This window comes from Pteronotus mesoamericanus, unplaced genomic scaffold (genome assembly GCF_021234165.1).
Source record: "Pteronotus mesoamericanus isolate MK-2021 breed Mesoamerican mustached bat unplaced genomic scaffold, CSHL_Meso_final contig_32, whole genome shotgun sequence".
In the NCBI taxonomy this organism is placed as follows: domain Eukaryota; kingdom Metazoa; phylum Chordata; class Mammalia; order Chiroptera; family Mormoopidae; genus Pteronotus; species Pteronotus mesoamericanus.
The window spans coordinates 10379978-10396773 of record NW_026555134.1 but is presented as its reverse complement, the minus strand read 5'-3'; the positions used below and the strand labels follow the sequence as shown (position 1 = coordinate 10396773).

The following is a 16796-nucleotide window of genomic DNA, read 5'->3' as shown; positions in this document are numbered from 1 at the left end:
ATTTTTGAGGCAGTGAAAATACTCTTCTAGATAATTAAATAGTTATATAAAGACAAACATTTTATATATTCAGGTAACAAACTAAGTCAGTAGTTGTTTATGAATCCAGATAATTGGTTGTTTTCTATTTTTCTACCTATAATTTATTATTACCTCTCTTGACAACCTCTGCATTTTTTTCCATGCTGTTTTTACACATTAAATTGTGAACGGAAGGTTTATGAATACAGTGAGTGGTACCTTTTACATGATTAGCTGAGTTTAATTTGTTTATATTTATTTGAAAACAATGTGTTTATGGGTATATGTGTATGTGTGTGGCAAAGTCTGTCATGTTATTATAGGCCAAGAATCATAATTAAAAACAGTGTTCCACAATATTCATTTTATTTATTCCCCCGCCCCTGTTGGGCTTAAGGAACTTTTGGATCCTGTAGAAACATTTTCAAATCTTGTCTAACTTCAATTATGCAATTACATCATCCATGGCTCAAAGAAAAATGTTTTTCACAAAGTAGAAACATCTATTTGGAGAGATGCTGGATTTTAGATAATAGCAATTTCCAAATCTCATTAGAGGCTATGATTTTTTTTTTTAATTTCATATCACATGTGAGATTACTTGTCCCGTGAATACTATAAGTATCTTCTATTTATATGGTGTGTTTCTCAAACAGTGTAAAACACTATATATTCTCAGTACTTTCAATTGGTTTGTTACTTTGATACAAATTTCATGACATAAGGAATTAAACTTAAACCTCAATCCAAACCAAATGCCCACTGTTCAATTACTTTCCATACTACGCAGAAAAAGTATTACAACCTGGTCCAGCAAATAAAAATCCACAGAAGTACCTCTATCTCTGCTCTAACTGCAGCTGGAATAGTACTTACTTTTTCTTAATTTTCCATGCATAGCACAAATATAAAATGTTTCTCTTCTGGCCTAATAGAAATGGTAATAAGATAAACCAACCCTAGCACACATAATGAAGTTAAATGTGGGTATAACTGAAGAAACATTTGTCAACAGACTGCTTGGTGTTCTATCCCCAGACAGACTGTAAGACTCCCACATGGTACTGGGCAAATCACTTACCCTGTCTGAGACTCGGTGTCTGCACCTTTAAATCACAGGTTTAAATGAGGGGATCCCTAAGATCCCATTCAATTGGTAACCTGGCTCTACCTGTTGCAGATGTGGTATCACCTCACTGAGATGGTCCCTTCAGAACTGAGGCTGTTGCCAGGGATTCTGGCTGCTTAGGGATCTGAGCTAGTTTCTTCTGGAGCAGCCTTCTGCTGAAGGACAGGTCTTGCCCTGGAGGCAGCCCCCATCCAAAAACTTTGTTACTTCAGACACAAGGGGACCCGAGGCCCTTTCTACTCATAGAGACAACTCCGAGAGGGTGCCCCAGCCTCAGGGCTCCCTCAGGCATCAATTGAAGCTTTAGGTGCAGCTGTATTGTCCCTGGGTTTGACTCTACTTTCCTTGTCCAACGGGTGTTGTTGCAAAAGCAATCACTCTCTGCCTGTAAATCTCATGTCAGAATCTGTCTTAGAGAGAACTCAATGTACCATATCAACTAAATATTAAGATTCTTTAAAGAACAAAAGCTTAGGCAACTATCAATGTGCTACTTTTCTCTTTTACATTAGTCATTCCTGAATTCCTTTAACAAAGTTATTAAGCTTTAATACATGCCATGCTCAGTGCCATGTGCTGGTTATGCATTTAAAAATCCAACACAAATGATGATTATTCTGATAGAAAAGTGGTGTTTAAAACTGTGGGTTCAGATGAATTTGTCTAAAGATACTCAGCTCTGGCTGTGCACTGAATTCACCTAAGAAGCTCTGCAAACTTCTGATGCCAAGCCCCACTCCTTACCTCCCTCCAGGTTTAATTAGTTTGGAATGAAGCTCAGGCATCAGAATTTTAAAAGCTCCTCAGACGATTCTAGTGGTTAGACAGTCCCTTGCCAGCAAAGAGAATTTACAGTGAGGAAAGGACATGGAATTAAAACATGAGCACATGGAGGAAAAAAAAATAAGCCAACAATTAAGACAAAGAATGAATGAGCCCAAGAGGAAGGAGGAAATCTAGAAGTGTGTGTCGATGGAACTCAAGAAAAAAATAATATGTTATGGAAAGGTTGGTGAACAGGACCAAATGTCACAGAGAGGTTGAAATGAGGACTGAAAACTCTCCATGGGATTTAGCATAAAGGAGAACTGTTTTTCAGCTAAGAAAAAGACAGAAGCCAGGTGGGAATAGATAGAATAGTGACTAACAGGAAAGGAAATGGAATGAGAAAGTACATCTATTGAAAAGTGTGACTAGGAGTGACTCCAACAACATGGAATAGGGAACTCTGGACCCTCCTTCCCCCCATGGACACACAAACTCAATAGCAATGCTGAGATCCATTCTCCTTGTCAGAAATGCAGAAACTAGCTAAGAGGCTTCTACGCCCAACCAGGTGCAACAAAACCTATAGGGAAAGTGGAGACACATTCTCAGCATAATCCCCAGGCCTGGGACAGCCCAGCATGACGGCATCCAGAGGACAGCCTTGGCTCCCAGCTTCTCCCTAAGGAGGGAAAGAGTCTGACCCCACATCTAACATCCCAGCTTTCTGGATTCTGCTCTCGAGACTGGGTTCTATCTTTCCTGTTTCAGAGCAATCACGGGGCCCAGTACATGCCAGTCCACTGTGGACCACAGAGAATCAGGCAGTTGTTGGAGCTGGCAGCGTTCACCATGGCTCCAACCCCGCCCCCTCAGTGCACAGCAGTTGGGCTGTAAACCCCAGTTCTCCCTGTATCTGTACAACTATGGCCACGGAATTTGCAATAGCCACCCATGTGTGAAAATAACCTAAATGTCTATTGATGGATGAATGGACTTTTTCAAAATGTGGTATACGCATACATGCAATAGTATATACCCTTAAAGAAGAAATCCTGCCATATGCAACAAAATGGATGAACTGTGAGAGCATTTTGCTAAGTGAAACAAATCAGTCACAGAAGCACAAATATTGCATGGTCCTACTTCTATGAGGTATCTAAAATAGTCAAACCCATAGAAGTGGAGAATACAGTGGGGATTGGCTGGAGTGAGGGGGATATGAGGAGTTGGTAATTAACAGGTAAAAGTTCAGTTCAGTTATGCAAAGATAAATATGTTCCAGAGATCTGTGGTACCATGTCGTGGCCACAGAAAACAACAGTGTAATGTCTACTGAAAAATCTGTTAAGAAGGTGGATCTCATGTTAAGTATTCATATGACAAAATTTTTTTAATTAAAAAAAAGCAGTTAAATAGTTTGCTTTTTGCTTTTTTTTTTTTTTTTTTTTTTTGGCTGAACCAAATAGCTGTTTCCTTGAACTATGTGTGTAGCTATCATTTGGAAATAAAATTTAATTTCTTGGCTTTCTTCTAAGAAGAACCTGGCACATGAAGAGATAAAAAGTAAATGCTAGCAGGTCAAGTTGTCATTGGATAGAGCTCCTAAATACTTCAACTTTAAAAATTAATGAAATCTATTTCCTACCCCTCACCCCCAGGAAAAGTAAAGTTTGATTATATGCCCTCTAGAAAAGGATTAAAGAATAACTAGAGATAGATGTAGTTTTCAGAAACATGTTGCATCTTTCTTTACTGAGTTTGTAATGTAAAACCTGAGTGGATTACAAAAGATCTAGTTGAGTGAAAAAAAATAATAAATCCCAATTTCAGATTCTCCACTCCCCAAATAGGAGTCAATGAGATCTAAATGAGGGGTGGAAAAAATTAGCCTTAGATGGGGCAAGAGCTCCTTTACTCTGAGGAGGAAAAGAAATAGAGGGAGATGGCAATATAGGCAGGATCATGTGCCCTAGTGGAAAACTGAGTGAGACAGTTTCAGTGTCCTCCTTAAAAATTCCAAGCTAGCAATCCAGAACATTTTTTTTGTATGTCTGCCAAAATGTCAGAGTTCTCACATGATCACCTAAAAGATAAAAAAAAAGAAATATACTGTACCATATTTTAAAACAATATGAAACTTAAAGGCAACCAAAAATAAATAATGTGACTGATTTTGAAATTTATTTTTAAAGGTATTATGATATCATATCCAGTATTTACCTAGTGATTAACGGCACAATTAATATCATCGATCACCTGTATTTTGTTAGCATTGTTTTTTGGGGGGGGAAATCTTCCTTGAATGTAGATTTTCAAGATTTAAAACTATTTTTCCCCTCCCAAAAACTCATACTTAAATAGAACTACACATTCTGAATATACTACACATGTAGTATTCAACAAATACTTAGTGAGTCATTCAACAAATATTTCACAAGTGCCTTACCACAGCCAGACCTTTTTTTTAGGCCCTGGGAGAATATCAGCAGACAAAATACACAGAAACAATTGCCTTCAATGGAGCCCCTGATTCATGGAGTAATTGGCCACAGGCTAGGAATCAAAAAGTCACTGGTTTCCATTCCTTAAAGAACCCTACTCAGTGCCATAGGTTTGTATCTGATATGGTTTTAAATGGCCATTATCCAGGTCTAGCCACATTTATAAAAGGGTGGTTATTCCAATGTCATGGTGAATATTGTCATTCCTGATTAGTTTGTTTGCTTTGCCTTTTTCCCCATGTGTGATTTTTTTGTTTATTTTTTACTGTAATATTTGAATACAAATTAGAAACAAATTTGAGTCTATACTATGAACAGTTGACATAAGTGGAACCATTATAAACCAGAGCTAGGGCAGCCATTCCAGCTGAAGTGCTTACGAGTCTTGTTCCTTGAACCTTTCGAATGTTTGAACTAGGCAAAGTGACCTTTGCCCTGGGACAAGGCAACATGGTCTTATAAACAATTATTTGTAAAACTAACAGAAGAGCAGACCTCTAACCGCAAAAACTGTTAATTATGGACATTCCCTCTGAAGCTAGAATCAGTAGCCAATCATGGATAGCTAAAGAGTAAGTCAGTTTGTTAACACCAGTGGAAATTTCTTTCCTCTATTCATACAGTCAGTTTCTCACAAAAAGTCATTTCCTCTGTGATCAGGACACAGCTTGGGTTGCTGCCTGAATCTGGGCCCCCGAATCACATTTTTGTGACCTCAAATAAACAATGGTGCTTCTCACTTTGGCTTCTTATTTTTAGGCTAACAAAACTGTCAATAAAAACACCAGCATTTGTGTCTATATGTATGCAAATAGAGCAGCTGATTCTAAAACTCATATATGGATGCAGAGGGCTTAGAACGATCACCACGGTGATGCTGAAGAACAGAGCTAGAAGACATGCAGGCCTTCTGCTAGAGTAATAAGTGTGTTGCTGACACAAGGACAGCAGTAGTAGACCAGTGGGACGGAACAGAGCAGCAAGCAACTGACTTACAATAAAGCGCAGCTGCAATTTAGTAACGTATGGCTTTCCAATCAATGGGCTGCCTTTAAAAATGAGCCTTGACCCTATCCCACATCATACACAATAAATAAATAAATAAATGGAAGTGGATTACAGAATGAAATGTGAAACATGAAACAATAAAGCATCTGCGGGTGGGGAGAAAGCAGATTATCTTCATGACCTTTGAATAGAGAAATGTTTCTTAAAACACAAAAGCATTAAGAAGATTAGTAAATCATTTAGACTCAGACTTCATTAAAAATAGGTACTTTAGTTCACCAAAAGACACTGTTAAGGAAGTAAAAATGCATAACAAAAAACTGGAAAGATATTTGTAGTACAGTGAGTGCTTTTCAAAAGAGTTAAAACTACAAGTCCCATATACATATGAAAAAGGGCTCAGCAACATTAATCATCAGGGAAATGCAAATGAAAATCACAATGTAGTGTCTTATACCCACATCTAATGACTAAAATTAAAATGACTGCTGACAAGACCAAGTTTTGACAAGGATGTGAAGGAACTGGAAATCTCACACATGAATGATGAGAGTAGAGTTGGAAAATGGCCCATATCTTCTAAAGTTTAATATACTTATACCCTATGACTCAGAAAATTCATTTATTACTATATGGGTGTATAGACTATCCTCAGTTTCTATGATTGTTTCCTATGTATGCTCTTATTTTAGTCATTGATAAAATGTTGAACGCAAATAAGGCCAAAATTTCACCAGGAAACACTATTCAGTTTGAAGATGTCCCAATAATTACCCAGTTGTTAACTCATCTAATTTCGATATTGAGACCATATTTCTAAATTTCAAGTACCGTAACCAATCCACATACTTATAAGAGCCAAAGACCTATAGGTTTTTATTCACTCTTTAAACAAATTTTTATGTTGTGTGTTATGCTGATCTTGAGTGATTGAGTCTGTAAGACACGGCTCTCAAGGAGCTTTCAGCCTAATGGGGAAAGCAGGCAACTGCAACTGATGATACCTTACACTATTATAAACAGAACAGGCAGTTAAGGTACTGTGGAGGCACAGAGTGTGTTTGTCTAAATCAGACTATCTTAATCAGGAAGCTTCCCAAAGGACATAACAGGGTTTGAGCTGAGTTTAAGGATTGATGAAAAAAAGACTAAAAGACAGATGAAAATGTTAAATGTATGGGTGTGATACTCTTCAAAAAGGTCTGGGCCAGACATAGATATAGGGATCAACAATAAATAATGCTATTTGTAGCCATAGACTTGGACAAGACCACTAAGATGGGAGTTAACTAAAGATAGAAGGAAATCGCTGGCATTTTAGGTAAAGGAAAGAACACTTCTAGAGGTATGAGAGAGCAAGTGTGTATGAGACTTGACTCATGTGTGGGTTGGGTTGAGGTGGGGGCTGGGCTGGAAAGGTAGAGCTGGAGGTGTCAGAGGCCAGTTCCGCAAGAATTGTGGGTGCGGCCAAGAAACAGGACCTTACTCAGAATGTTACGGAGTCCCTTCAAGGACTCTGTGCACTAGAATAACTTGACTATATAGAAACTTAAGAAAATACACAGTATGGTTAGTGTGGAATATGAATTGAGGAAGATAAGAAGCAAGGAGACAAAGTGTTCCCCAAAAAGGAGGAGGAGGAGTAAATAAAGCAGTGTCCACATGGGAATGAAAATGAAGGACATATTCCAATGACAGGAGAGACACTGGATTGAGAAGTCTTGGTGACTACTGAATGTGAGAAGCTAAGATAAAAAGAGAAAGTCTAAGGTGATCCCCAGGATTTTGTTTCAGTAGCAAAAAAGCTGGTGCTATGATTTGCTGGAAAACAAAACGCTGTATTGGGAGTGATGGGAGGACTTATGAACTACGGTTTTACCATTTTAAGTTGAGTCTGAGGTCAAGATGGGACAGCCAGGTAGAATTGTTGGATCTATACCATGGCATTATTCAGAGATGTCTGTGCTGGACATAGAAATTTAGGAGTTAACAGTGACTAAACGGTAGTTACAACCATAGATTTGGACGAAATCACTAAGGCAGAATGTATAAAATTAAGGTGAATGTCAGGTCAAGATGTAAAATAAAAAGCTGTGACCAAGGACTTAATCTGAAATGTTTTTTTCTAATTTAAAGTTTATTTCTTATTTATTAATATGTATCAAATTTCTCAAAATTTCTGAAAGCAAACTGATCAGGTAGTTTGTCAATGTGGTACTGTTGTTTCATTTAAACACCAACAAATAATGAAAAATAGCATATATTTATGATTTTATAACATCTCAAAACAATGTATTTAAAAAGTAGGAAAGACCCAGGAAAAGTTTATGATATGATTCAAGTTCAGCATCAAAATTATACCCTAGAATATTAAGGACCCCAAGTCCTTTATTTCTTCTGTATTTTAAAACATTTTTCCTTTATGTACACCTTTTGAAGGAAATATTGTTATAACAGGAAAATGGGACATTTTGCTCGTGTTTGCTACACTTAAAGAACACAACGCATATCTTTACACAACCCCATTGCTTCACAAACTACTTTAAAAATAAAGTTCAAATAAATCAAAGTGTCACTGGATAAAAACGTCACCATATTGAGAAGTATTATGATAGTCTGTACTAATTTCTGAGTTTTTATAATATTAAATATTCCTCCTCATCAAGATATTTTATACTTAATCAACACCAGCTGGGCAAACCGTTTCCTCTTTTAAGATACAAATACTTTGTATATCCTTTCACAGCACATTATTTGGGCTGAGATTCTTAATCTGGATGTTCAAAAAATTTAATGCAATAGATCCAATTGTAGCCAGAGAAAACTCTAGTCTTCTTAAGTTCACAATTCAGTGTTAATAAAATTAAAATTCTTAATGAAATGTTCAAACCAAAAAATGTATATCTAATTCTCTAAAGTACATCTACTTTTAGTAAGTCAGAGTTTTGGCAGTGTCACCATGATAAGTATTAGTAAAGATTTATCTAGTCTCATAATTATAAAAAATAAACAAAATTTTAAAATATAGTAGAAAATTTCAAAGATAAAATTGCAATTAATTACTCGACATATCTAAAATAAGGCTTACCAGGTATTGGTAGGGGCTTCCACATGAAGATTTCCATATTTACCAAAAGAGAACCTTTATTGTTTCATTCTTTATCTAGTAGATTTAACTTTAAAAACCTGTCTTAAATAACTATAGACAAGATACATATACATCTATAGACAATTGCTATTTAAGGCAGTTTTAATAATGTAGTTCTGTAAAGGGGTGGAATGTCCTCAAAGACTCTTGTGAGATAAATGGTAGTTATAAGGCTTGCCGATGCCATATTCAGAACTCTTCGATTTATGATGTTTAATGGGGCATGAGGAGGAAGACAAGAGCCTTATAAGCTTCCTCATATAAAGAAACTGATCAAAAATGGCTTGACCCCACACACAGAATCACCATGACTACAAGACATATACAACAGTTTGTGTCAGTATGTCAATACTCATCAGCTAAAACGTTGACACAGAGACTACCTAAAACATAAGAATGTGTCCTTTCTCTTGGGAAGAATGAGGCCTGACGAAGCCCAGCTCCCTAAAATGTTTACCTCCTGGCTGTGCTGCAGAAACTCTAACAGTGAAGAGTAGTGACAGTTTGAAATGATGGTTCTTACTGAGCCTGCCCCCTTCAGACATTTCATACCCATTGGCCGGATAGCTGAGGAGGGGCACTTGAATGCAATTCAGGGTCATCCCATCACACACCCAGATACCTGGCCCAGACATCAGACTGTGTAGCATTGGGATAAGCAGGGCTGCTACAGCTGAAAACCAGGCGCTGTTTCTTAATGGAAAGCTTCATCTAAAGCGGGACTTCACGTGGATCATGGTGCTCTCTCCAGATGTTTAGTCTCATATACTCACATACTCCAAAATACCAATTCTGATAGACTTTCTCTGCAAAATATACTTCCCAAAATGTATCTTAATATCTGTTATAGAACACTTTTAAAACTATAATAATCTACATTTAAATGATGCTGCTGCTGAGATAATATCACCTGGGATCAACATGGTATTTAAGAAATCATAATTTAAAAATGACCTGCAACAGCAAAATAATTTTTAATACAGATCACTGCATATGTTGCATGATTACCTAACAGCACATTATAATTTGTGGAAGTTATTTATTGATATACTGTTCAACTGCTTTAACTATTGGGGATTATTTGCTGTTATTCAGCAGTTATATTAACCTTTCCTATTCAAAAAAAAAAAAAAAAAAAAGAGTACAAACTACAAAACTTTGTTGTAATTTTTTTTCCTACCTGGGCTGAGTTGTTGATTTGGATTTAGATTCTGTTTTTACACATAACTTCATATATAATGGCATGTTTTTTGACAAATATCCTAATTTCCTAATATAAATCCTTTACCGAAAAATATGGAAACATAAAACTAATCTACCATGTGAATTTTCTTGTGCCTTCCATCAAAATAAACTAAATAGACTTTAAAATCATAGTTTAGCTATTTGATTTCTTTAATAAATATTTTTAGGAGTATTTTTTAAACATCAGCTTTTGAACTAGTATTTGTCCAGAACATGCAGTCTCAGTATCCAATTAAAGTTGTACATTTAGGGTAAGAAAAAGACAGTAATTTTTTTTTTACTTTTTTTAAAAGATGTATAAAAATTTATAAGCTTGGGGCATAGACAGAACTTTATAAAACTTTGCCTTTAATATTGGGAAGTAGCTTTCACATTCTAAACCTCTCTTCAGCCTATCACTTTCTTCCTATGAACAAATGAGTGAATATTCTGATATGAAAAGTTCTGCTGATATACGTTTCAATAAACCACCTTACTTGGATAAAAAATGCAATAACATTTCTCCATATGAGAATATAAGACATGAAGAACGTACGATGGGCAAAGATACTGCTTCTTTTTCCCCTTCCCCTTCTTTGAAGACTTCTCTTTAGAATAGGCTTCTTCGACCCACAAGGAAATTAAAATAAAAAAGGCAATCGCCAATAAAAACTTCATCTTGAAAAGTTAAATTTCAGGAGATGGATCTACAAGAAAGAACAAGAAAACATTTACATTTATTAAGCAAATTATTAACTATAAGATTCTTTAAGAAGTATACTCATTACTACCCAATGGATATTTATTCCTCAAATCCTCATTGCTCATTCTTATGTGGCTATACTTTACTATATATTTTGTGATGATTTAGCAGTAAAAGTTAGGGTAAATAATGGTAGCAAATAAAAACCTAATGAGGTGTAAAAGATAACCATGTGATATTTTGGACTCTATAATCACATAAAATTGTAAATTGATATTGATTTGCACAGTATATCTATTTATGTTTAGAAAGGTATCTGGAAGGATGTTTAACACAGTGAGAAAATGGTTATCTCATGCTATTACATTTGGATTAATTTTTGTTTTTTTTTAATTTTTTATATTGTTTCAGTTTTGCATGTGTTTTTTTCCATAAACAATAAAACTAATTAAAAGGAAGATAATTTTAAGTATTAAAAATTGACAGAGATTAAAAAAAATAGTGTCAAAGAGTTTCACACTCTAAATTAATAGCTTTTATTTATTTAAATTTGCCAGTTACCTTTTACTCCCCCAAAAAGATGCATATAGATTTAAATTAGCTTTTTGGCTCTCCTACTTGCTTGATACTAATGTTCATTACCATGAGATGATTTCTGACTCCAGAAATTCTACGTAACATAATGTAAAATAAAATAGCAAGTATGGTCAGACTCTTTCAAATAATCTTCTTAGCCATATTTTAATAACATTTTCCATGCTGAAATAAGAATTATATTCTTGCCAGAATCTGATGCATCAAAAAAAGAAAAAAAAAAACTTTAAGCCTCTTCTAATACTGGAATATTTAAACGTCTTCTGTATCCATCACTTCCAAACCATAAATTGTTTCTCCTTCATTGTTTTCTGCAGAAGGAGGAACCTATCATATCCCTCAACATTAACTTAATTCCCATCTGACGCTTATAAACCTGCTTCTCCTATGTCTTGTTTTTCATCTCCGTTTCCTCCAGGAATTATTTTCTCACATTTATCCTTTATACCCCTAAAGAAAGCCGGGTCCTTTATGATGAAAAAAACAGAGGGTGCTTATCAGGCCTACAACAATTAGCAGAAGGCTCTCTTCTGTCAACTTACAGCATTGGACGTCCCCTTCCCCCATCTTACGGTGGCATCTGCATCCAGACACCTTTGCCCACAGCAGCAGGTATTTATTCCACCTTCACATCCTTCCCCAGGAAAACACAAGGGCTGTCCTAACGGTTTTAAGGGGCAGAGAGAAATTGAACACCAGGCTCTCTGTTTTCACTTCCAACCTTTCAAAGAGGACAGGTGCAGTGACTGAAGGATCTTCACAAACAACGCCAGGAGCCCTCCCTGCCAAATTTGCGTTCTCTAATTATCCCTGGCCTTCTGCATCTCTTCATCCCGAGCGTGTCTGCCGATGCCACCACGTCGGTGGTCCGGCTGCAGCTACCCCCGCCCCTGTCCCCGCGCAGCGTAGCGCTCGCCTCCTTTCCCCGCCCGCCGCAGTGCTCCTCGTGCCCCCACCGCCCCAGCCTTGACCCTGTCTTTGCGCAGGGGCACCTACTCCTGCCCTCAGACAACCGCCCACGACCGTCCTCCCCAGCCCTTCTATCCTCAGTCGAGCCCCGGACACGTACCCCAGGCGCCCCCGCCTGCAGCCGCCAGGCCAGGACGAGGCGGCACAGGGCCCAGACGGCGGTGGCTGCGGGGGGTGCGGCGGGCGCTGAGCAGGGGCAGCTGCGTCCCCGCCGGCCGAGCCACAGCCGAGCTCCGCTGACGCGCCTGCTCCGGTCGCGGAGCCTGCGCTGTGGCGCGCCGCTGCCGGGTGTCCGAAACCGCGGTCAGGACGGCCGTGGGGACAGCGGGCCGCGGCGCCGGGAGCGAGGGATTGCGGGACGGCGGAGCAGGGGCAGGGGGTGGGGCGGGAAGAGGTATCCCGACCCAACGTGGAGGGACGTCACAACACCTTTCCCTGCAGGCCTTGGAAGGGTTTTCGAGCAAAAGAAATGTAGTCTCCTCTTTAGGGGACTAAAGACGATGAGGGCAGAGGGTCGGATAAGGACAGTGTTGGTACAGGGGGGAAAAAAAAACACAAACAAACCCTTTCCACGGGCGGTAATCATTTAGGGTCACCTTGCGACCACTATTAACAACAACAACAAAAACAAAAACAAACTAAAAACAATAGAACAAATGACCTTCTTGGACCAAAGCGCACAACCTGCAGTTTCTGTAATTTCTTCATTCGCCTAGACTCCTGGCATATAGCCTAATGTCTTGAGTTTTATTTCTAATTTCCAAAAGCCTGACCTTTTTAAGCAACCTTAAATTAGTCAAATAACTAAGGCCATATAATCATGCAGGTGTGTTGTTCCAATATTTGTTAATTAACATGTGTACAGTACTTGATAGTTTCAAAACACTTTCACTGCATTATCATGTTTGGCCTTATCAACATCCATTCTTGGGCAAGATTTAAGTCTTTGTCCCCATTTTTCAGATGAAGAAAATGAAGCTCAAAAGTGTTAAGGGATATATACTTGGTGTTACATATCTTGAATGTAATTTAGCAGAGGCTCACAGTCTGATTTTACACTTCTTAGCCGGATATGATTTCAGCTTTCCCTAGCAAAGTGTTCATTGTCCTTGTTGTTTACAAAGTGGTCCTTTACTTGGCTAGGTAGCTCTTGGATAACGGAAAGCTTTCCTATTATCTCTTGATTGTGTACCTAAATTATTATTATTATTATTATTATTTTAATTAAGAAAGCATTGGCTTAGGTGAGCATCACTTAGCATTGTGCTCTGAATTTACAGACTAATCTATTAATGAATTTTTCAATCCATATCATATTGAGAGAAGGGAACATTCATTGTACACGTCAATGGCTTGCCTTTTCTCACCAAAAACAGGAGTCACAGATGAATGTTTTGTAGACATAATGGGATGTGAAAATGCAAAAGACAAGATGCAAAAAACACTGGCAACACAGTACACAGCTGAATATTGGTTGTTTACCCTCATGACTGCATGGCTAACTGGGAGCTGATGCTCATTGCCACTGCCCAGCACCACACATGGCTATCACATGGCATGTTGCTACCCTGGAAAAGATCAAAATTCAAAATTCTAAGTACACTTGCTATTTAATGCATATTGCTTTTGCATCATTATTGACAAAAAGTCTTAAGTCAAACCATCATAAATGGGGGGCTGTGTGTATAACACATTCTATAAGCCTCACAAGATATGTTGCTTCCTAAAGTTAGTATTTGATCATTACTTTATTTAAAGAGCTGTCCTTTTGCCCTGCCTGGTGTGGCTCAGTGGATTGAGTGCTGGCCTGAGAATAAAAGGGTCACCAGTTTGATTCCCAGTCGGGGCACAGGCCTGGGTTGCAGGCTGGGTCCCCAGTAAAGGGACGTGAGAGGCAACCACCATTGATGTTTCTCTCCCTTTCTTTCTTCTTCCTTTCCCCTCTGTCGAAAAACAAATAAATAAAATATTCCAAAAAAAGCTGTCCTTTCTTTGGAGGTTCCTAATTGGATCATGACTTTGGACTTTAAAATTATACAAAGCAGTACTGTATTGATCATGTAAGTTTTATAAGATACAAGTTTTGGAGAGTAGGTTATATAAGAAATGATAAAATAATGAGTTCCATGGAAACAGGGCAGCTTAGAAGAAAACCTTAAACTTTATTTGCATATAATCAAGGAATTATTAAGAGTTTGGAATAGTTGGATGTTCACATTTGTATGATAAAATCTACTTATGTTTTACTTCCAAAATCTTAAGGACACATTTAGAAGAACTACGCTAAAAATATCTAAAATTGACTTGTTCACTTTTCCTGGTATTATCTTTAACAATGTCACATATAGATACTTCACTGGATAATTAGGTGAATCATAAGAAAATCATGTCCAGTTGTCTGGATAGGTTTGACTTTGGTATGGTTTTGGTTTTTTGCCCAAAGATTAGGAAATACAGATAATGACCTATTCCAGGCCTGTGAAGCTGTGAAGTTCAGAATTTTGAATATTTGCTATGAAGATAATTTGCTATATAGCTGTTTTATATTATATTGTCAATGGGGAAGCTTCCAAATAAAGTCTTGAAATAATGTATTTTCCCCAATCCTGTCAAATGTTGCTCTGCTTCCTCTATTTCTTCTTTATCTACATTACTCATATAGCAATTTCACTCAGTCATATGGCTTTAAATACCATGTTAATGACTTCCAAATTTATTTCTCTAGACTAGACCTCTGTTCAGAACTCTAGACTCACATTACCAAATGCCTTCTCAACATTTCTACATACACATTTAATAAATATTTCAAACTCAGCATATCCAAAATGGAACTAATGTTCTACCCAAATTCTCCTTCATGCTCAGCTTGCTTAGTTGATGGCAATCCCTTCCTTCATGTTGCTCAAGCCAAAACTCTAGAAGTTGTTCTTGATTTCTCTCTCCCACATTCAACTTATAAGGAAAACCTGTTTACTCTCAAATTACATTCAGAATCTGCTGCTTCTCACTATTGCTGCTGAGAACAATCTGGACTGAGCCACCACCATCTCTAGGCTAGATTATTGGTAGCTTCCCGGTGGCTCCCCGGCCTCCTCCACTGCCCTCCCTATCCTCTCCTATTCTCAACACAGCAGCCAGATACCTTAAAACATGTCATGTGCCAGATGACGTCACTCCTCAGCCCTAAACCCGGCAATCCTCATTTCACTCAGATTCTACACCCAACTGCTCACCATGGCTTACACGGTCCCGAGATCGTTGTGCCCCCATCCCCAACAACTCTGCCTTTCACTCCCCTTCATCCTGCCACCTGCGCTCTCTGTTCCAGCGCCACTGATCTCGCTGCTTCTCCAGCACTCCCGCGCTAGGCAGGAGCCCACCTCAGGCCATTCGTCCCAGCTGTGTCTTCTGCTTAACATGCTCTTCCCCAAAGAGGCACATGTCTTACTCCCTGTCTTCACGTGTTCTCTCAGACGTCACCCTCTCAAGGAGATTTAATAAGTATTGTTTAAAAGAACAAATTACCCCCAACCAAGAATTTCTGATCTCTTCTTACTTGCTTTTTCTCTTTTTCATAGCACTTGTTACCTTCTAAAATATTATACAATTTGTTCATTTATCTGTTGCCTTTTTATCCCTCGCTAAAATGTAAGCTCAATTAAAGAAGAGATTTTTATCTGTTTTTGTCTGTTGATGTTGTCCAAGCACCTGGAATAGTGGTGAAAAAATGAGTAACGCTTGGCCTAGTTACTTTATTTCTTTAAATTTCATGATTTTTGTATTAGTAAAATGAAAATGACTACATAATTCGCTTGATTGTTCTAAGAACTGAACGGGTTGATTTATGTTAAATATCTGGTATCAATACATACAAGAGGGGCCATAAATAATTACTTTCCCTCTTTTAATTTTTTTTCTATTTGCTAATGGAATGACAGATTTTTAATTAATGGGATCCTGATGTGCATTTTTTCTACCTTTTTGTTCCTTTATATTTATGTGGAGACACTCTGTAGGCCTATCTTAAGACACTCACTAGGAACCCTATTTCCTATGCACCCCTGCTTCCCGTAGTCTTTAATATATTAATTTTATTTTTCTTGTTCAGAAATTTAAACACTGTCCTAAATATCTTAGTAGTAGATTAAGAAATAAAATATTTTAAGATTATAAATTAGTCTCACCAAATCATTTGTTCATATGATATAAGCACTTACCACCATTGCTGCTTACTGCTTATATAGCTATAAAACATGTCTTAAATATATAAATTTACTTCTTTTCTATTTTCTCTATTTATGAATCATATTTATTCTTTAGTGAAAGCCTGAATTGTGATAGTTATTCATGAGAGTTTTCACTAAAACTTTAGTCCATAATGCCATTATAAGCATCAAATATGTTTTTTAAAAAGCATGTTCACCTGTTTTAGATGTTTTTCTCCAAATCATCCTCTTTAAAATATCTCAAAAATAAATAATTGAAATATAAATAAAGAGAAGATTACAGCTGAGGATGATTAAAATAATTGGTCAGCTATTTGACATCTGTTAAGTACTATTGATAAATTTTAAAAGACAGCAAAACTTGTATTGAGAAATGTTAATGACTAGCCCATCTTAATGTATTAGAATAATGAAAATAATATTTTATAACCTGAAATCAGTTCCATATGTTTTTCAGACACAGCATGTTATCCTTAAAATATTCTCCAATACCTAATTATTTTAA

The 16796-nt window shown here is 37.3% G+C and overlaps 1 protein-coding gene across 2 annotated transcripts in view; it reads right to left on the bottom strand.

Moving 5' to 3' along the window:
• The window catches only part of GLRB (glycine receptor beta), a 50639-nt gene extending 38346 nt beyond the window's left edge, over positions 1–12293 (bottom strand). Inside the window, exons 1-2 of one of the 2 annotated variants that reach the window (XM_054575949.1) lie at positions 12166–12293; positions 10356–10506 (exon numbers count right to left, since the gene is read on the bottom strand). In XM_054575949.1, the coding sequence (XP_054431924.1) occupies positions 10356–10477 (122 nt within the window). In that variant the 5' untranslated portion in view covers positions 10478–10506; positions 12166–12293. Of the gene's footprint in view, positions 1–10355; positions 10507–11817; positions 11949–12165 lie in introns of those variants that run through there. The other variant, XM_054575950.1, reaches the window with a different exon arrangement.
• Positions 12294–16796: the final 4503 nt, after the last annotated feature.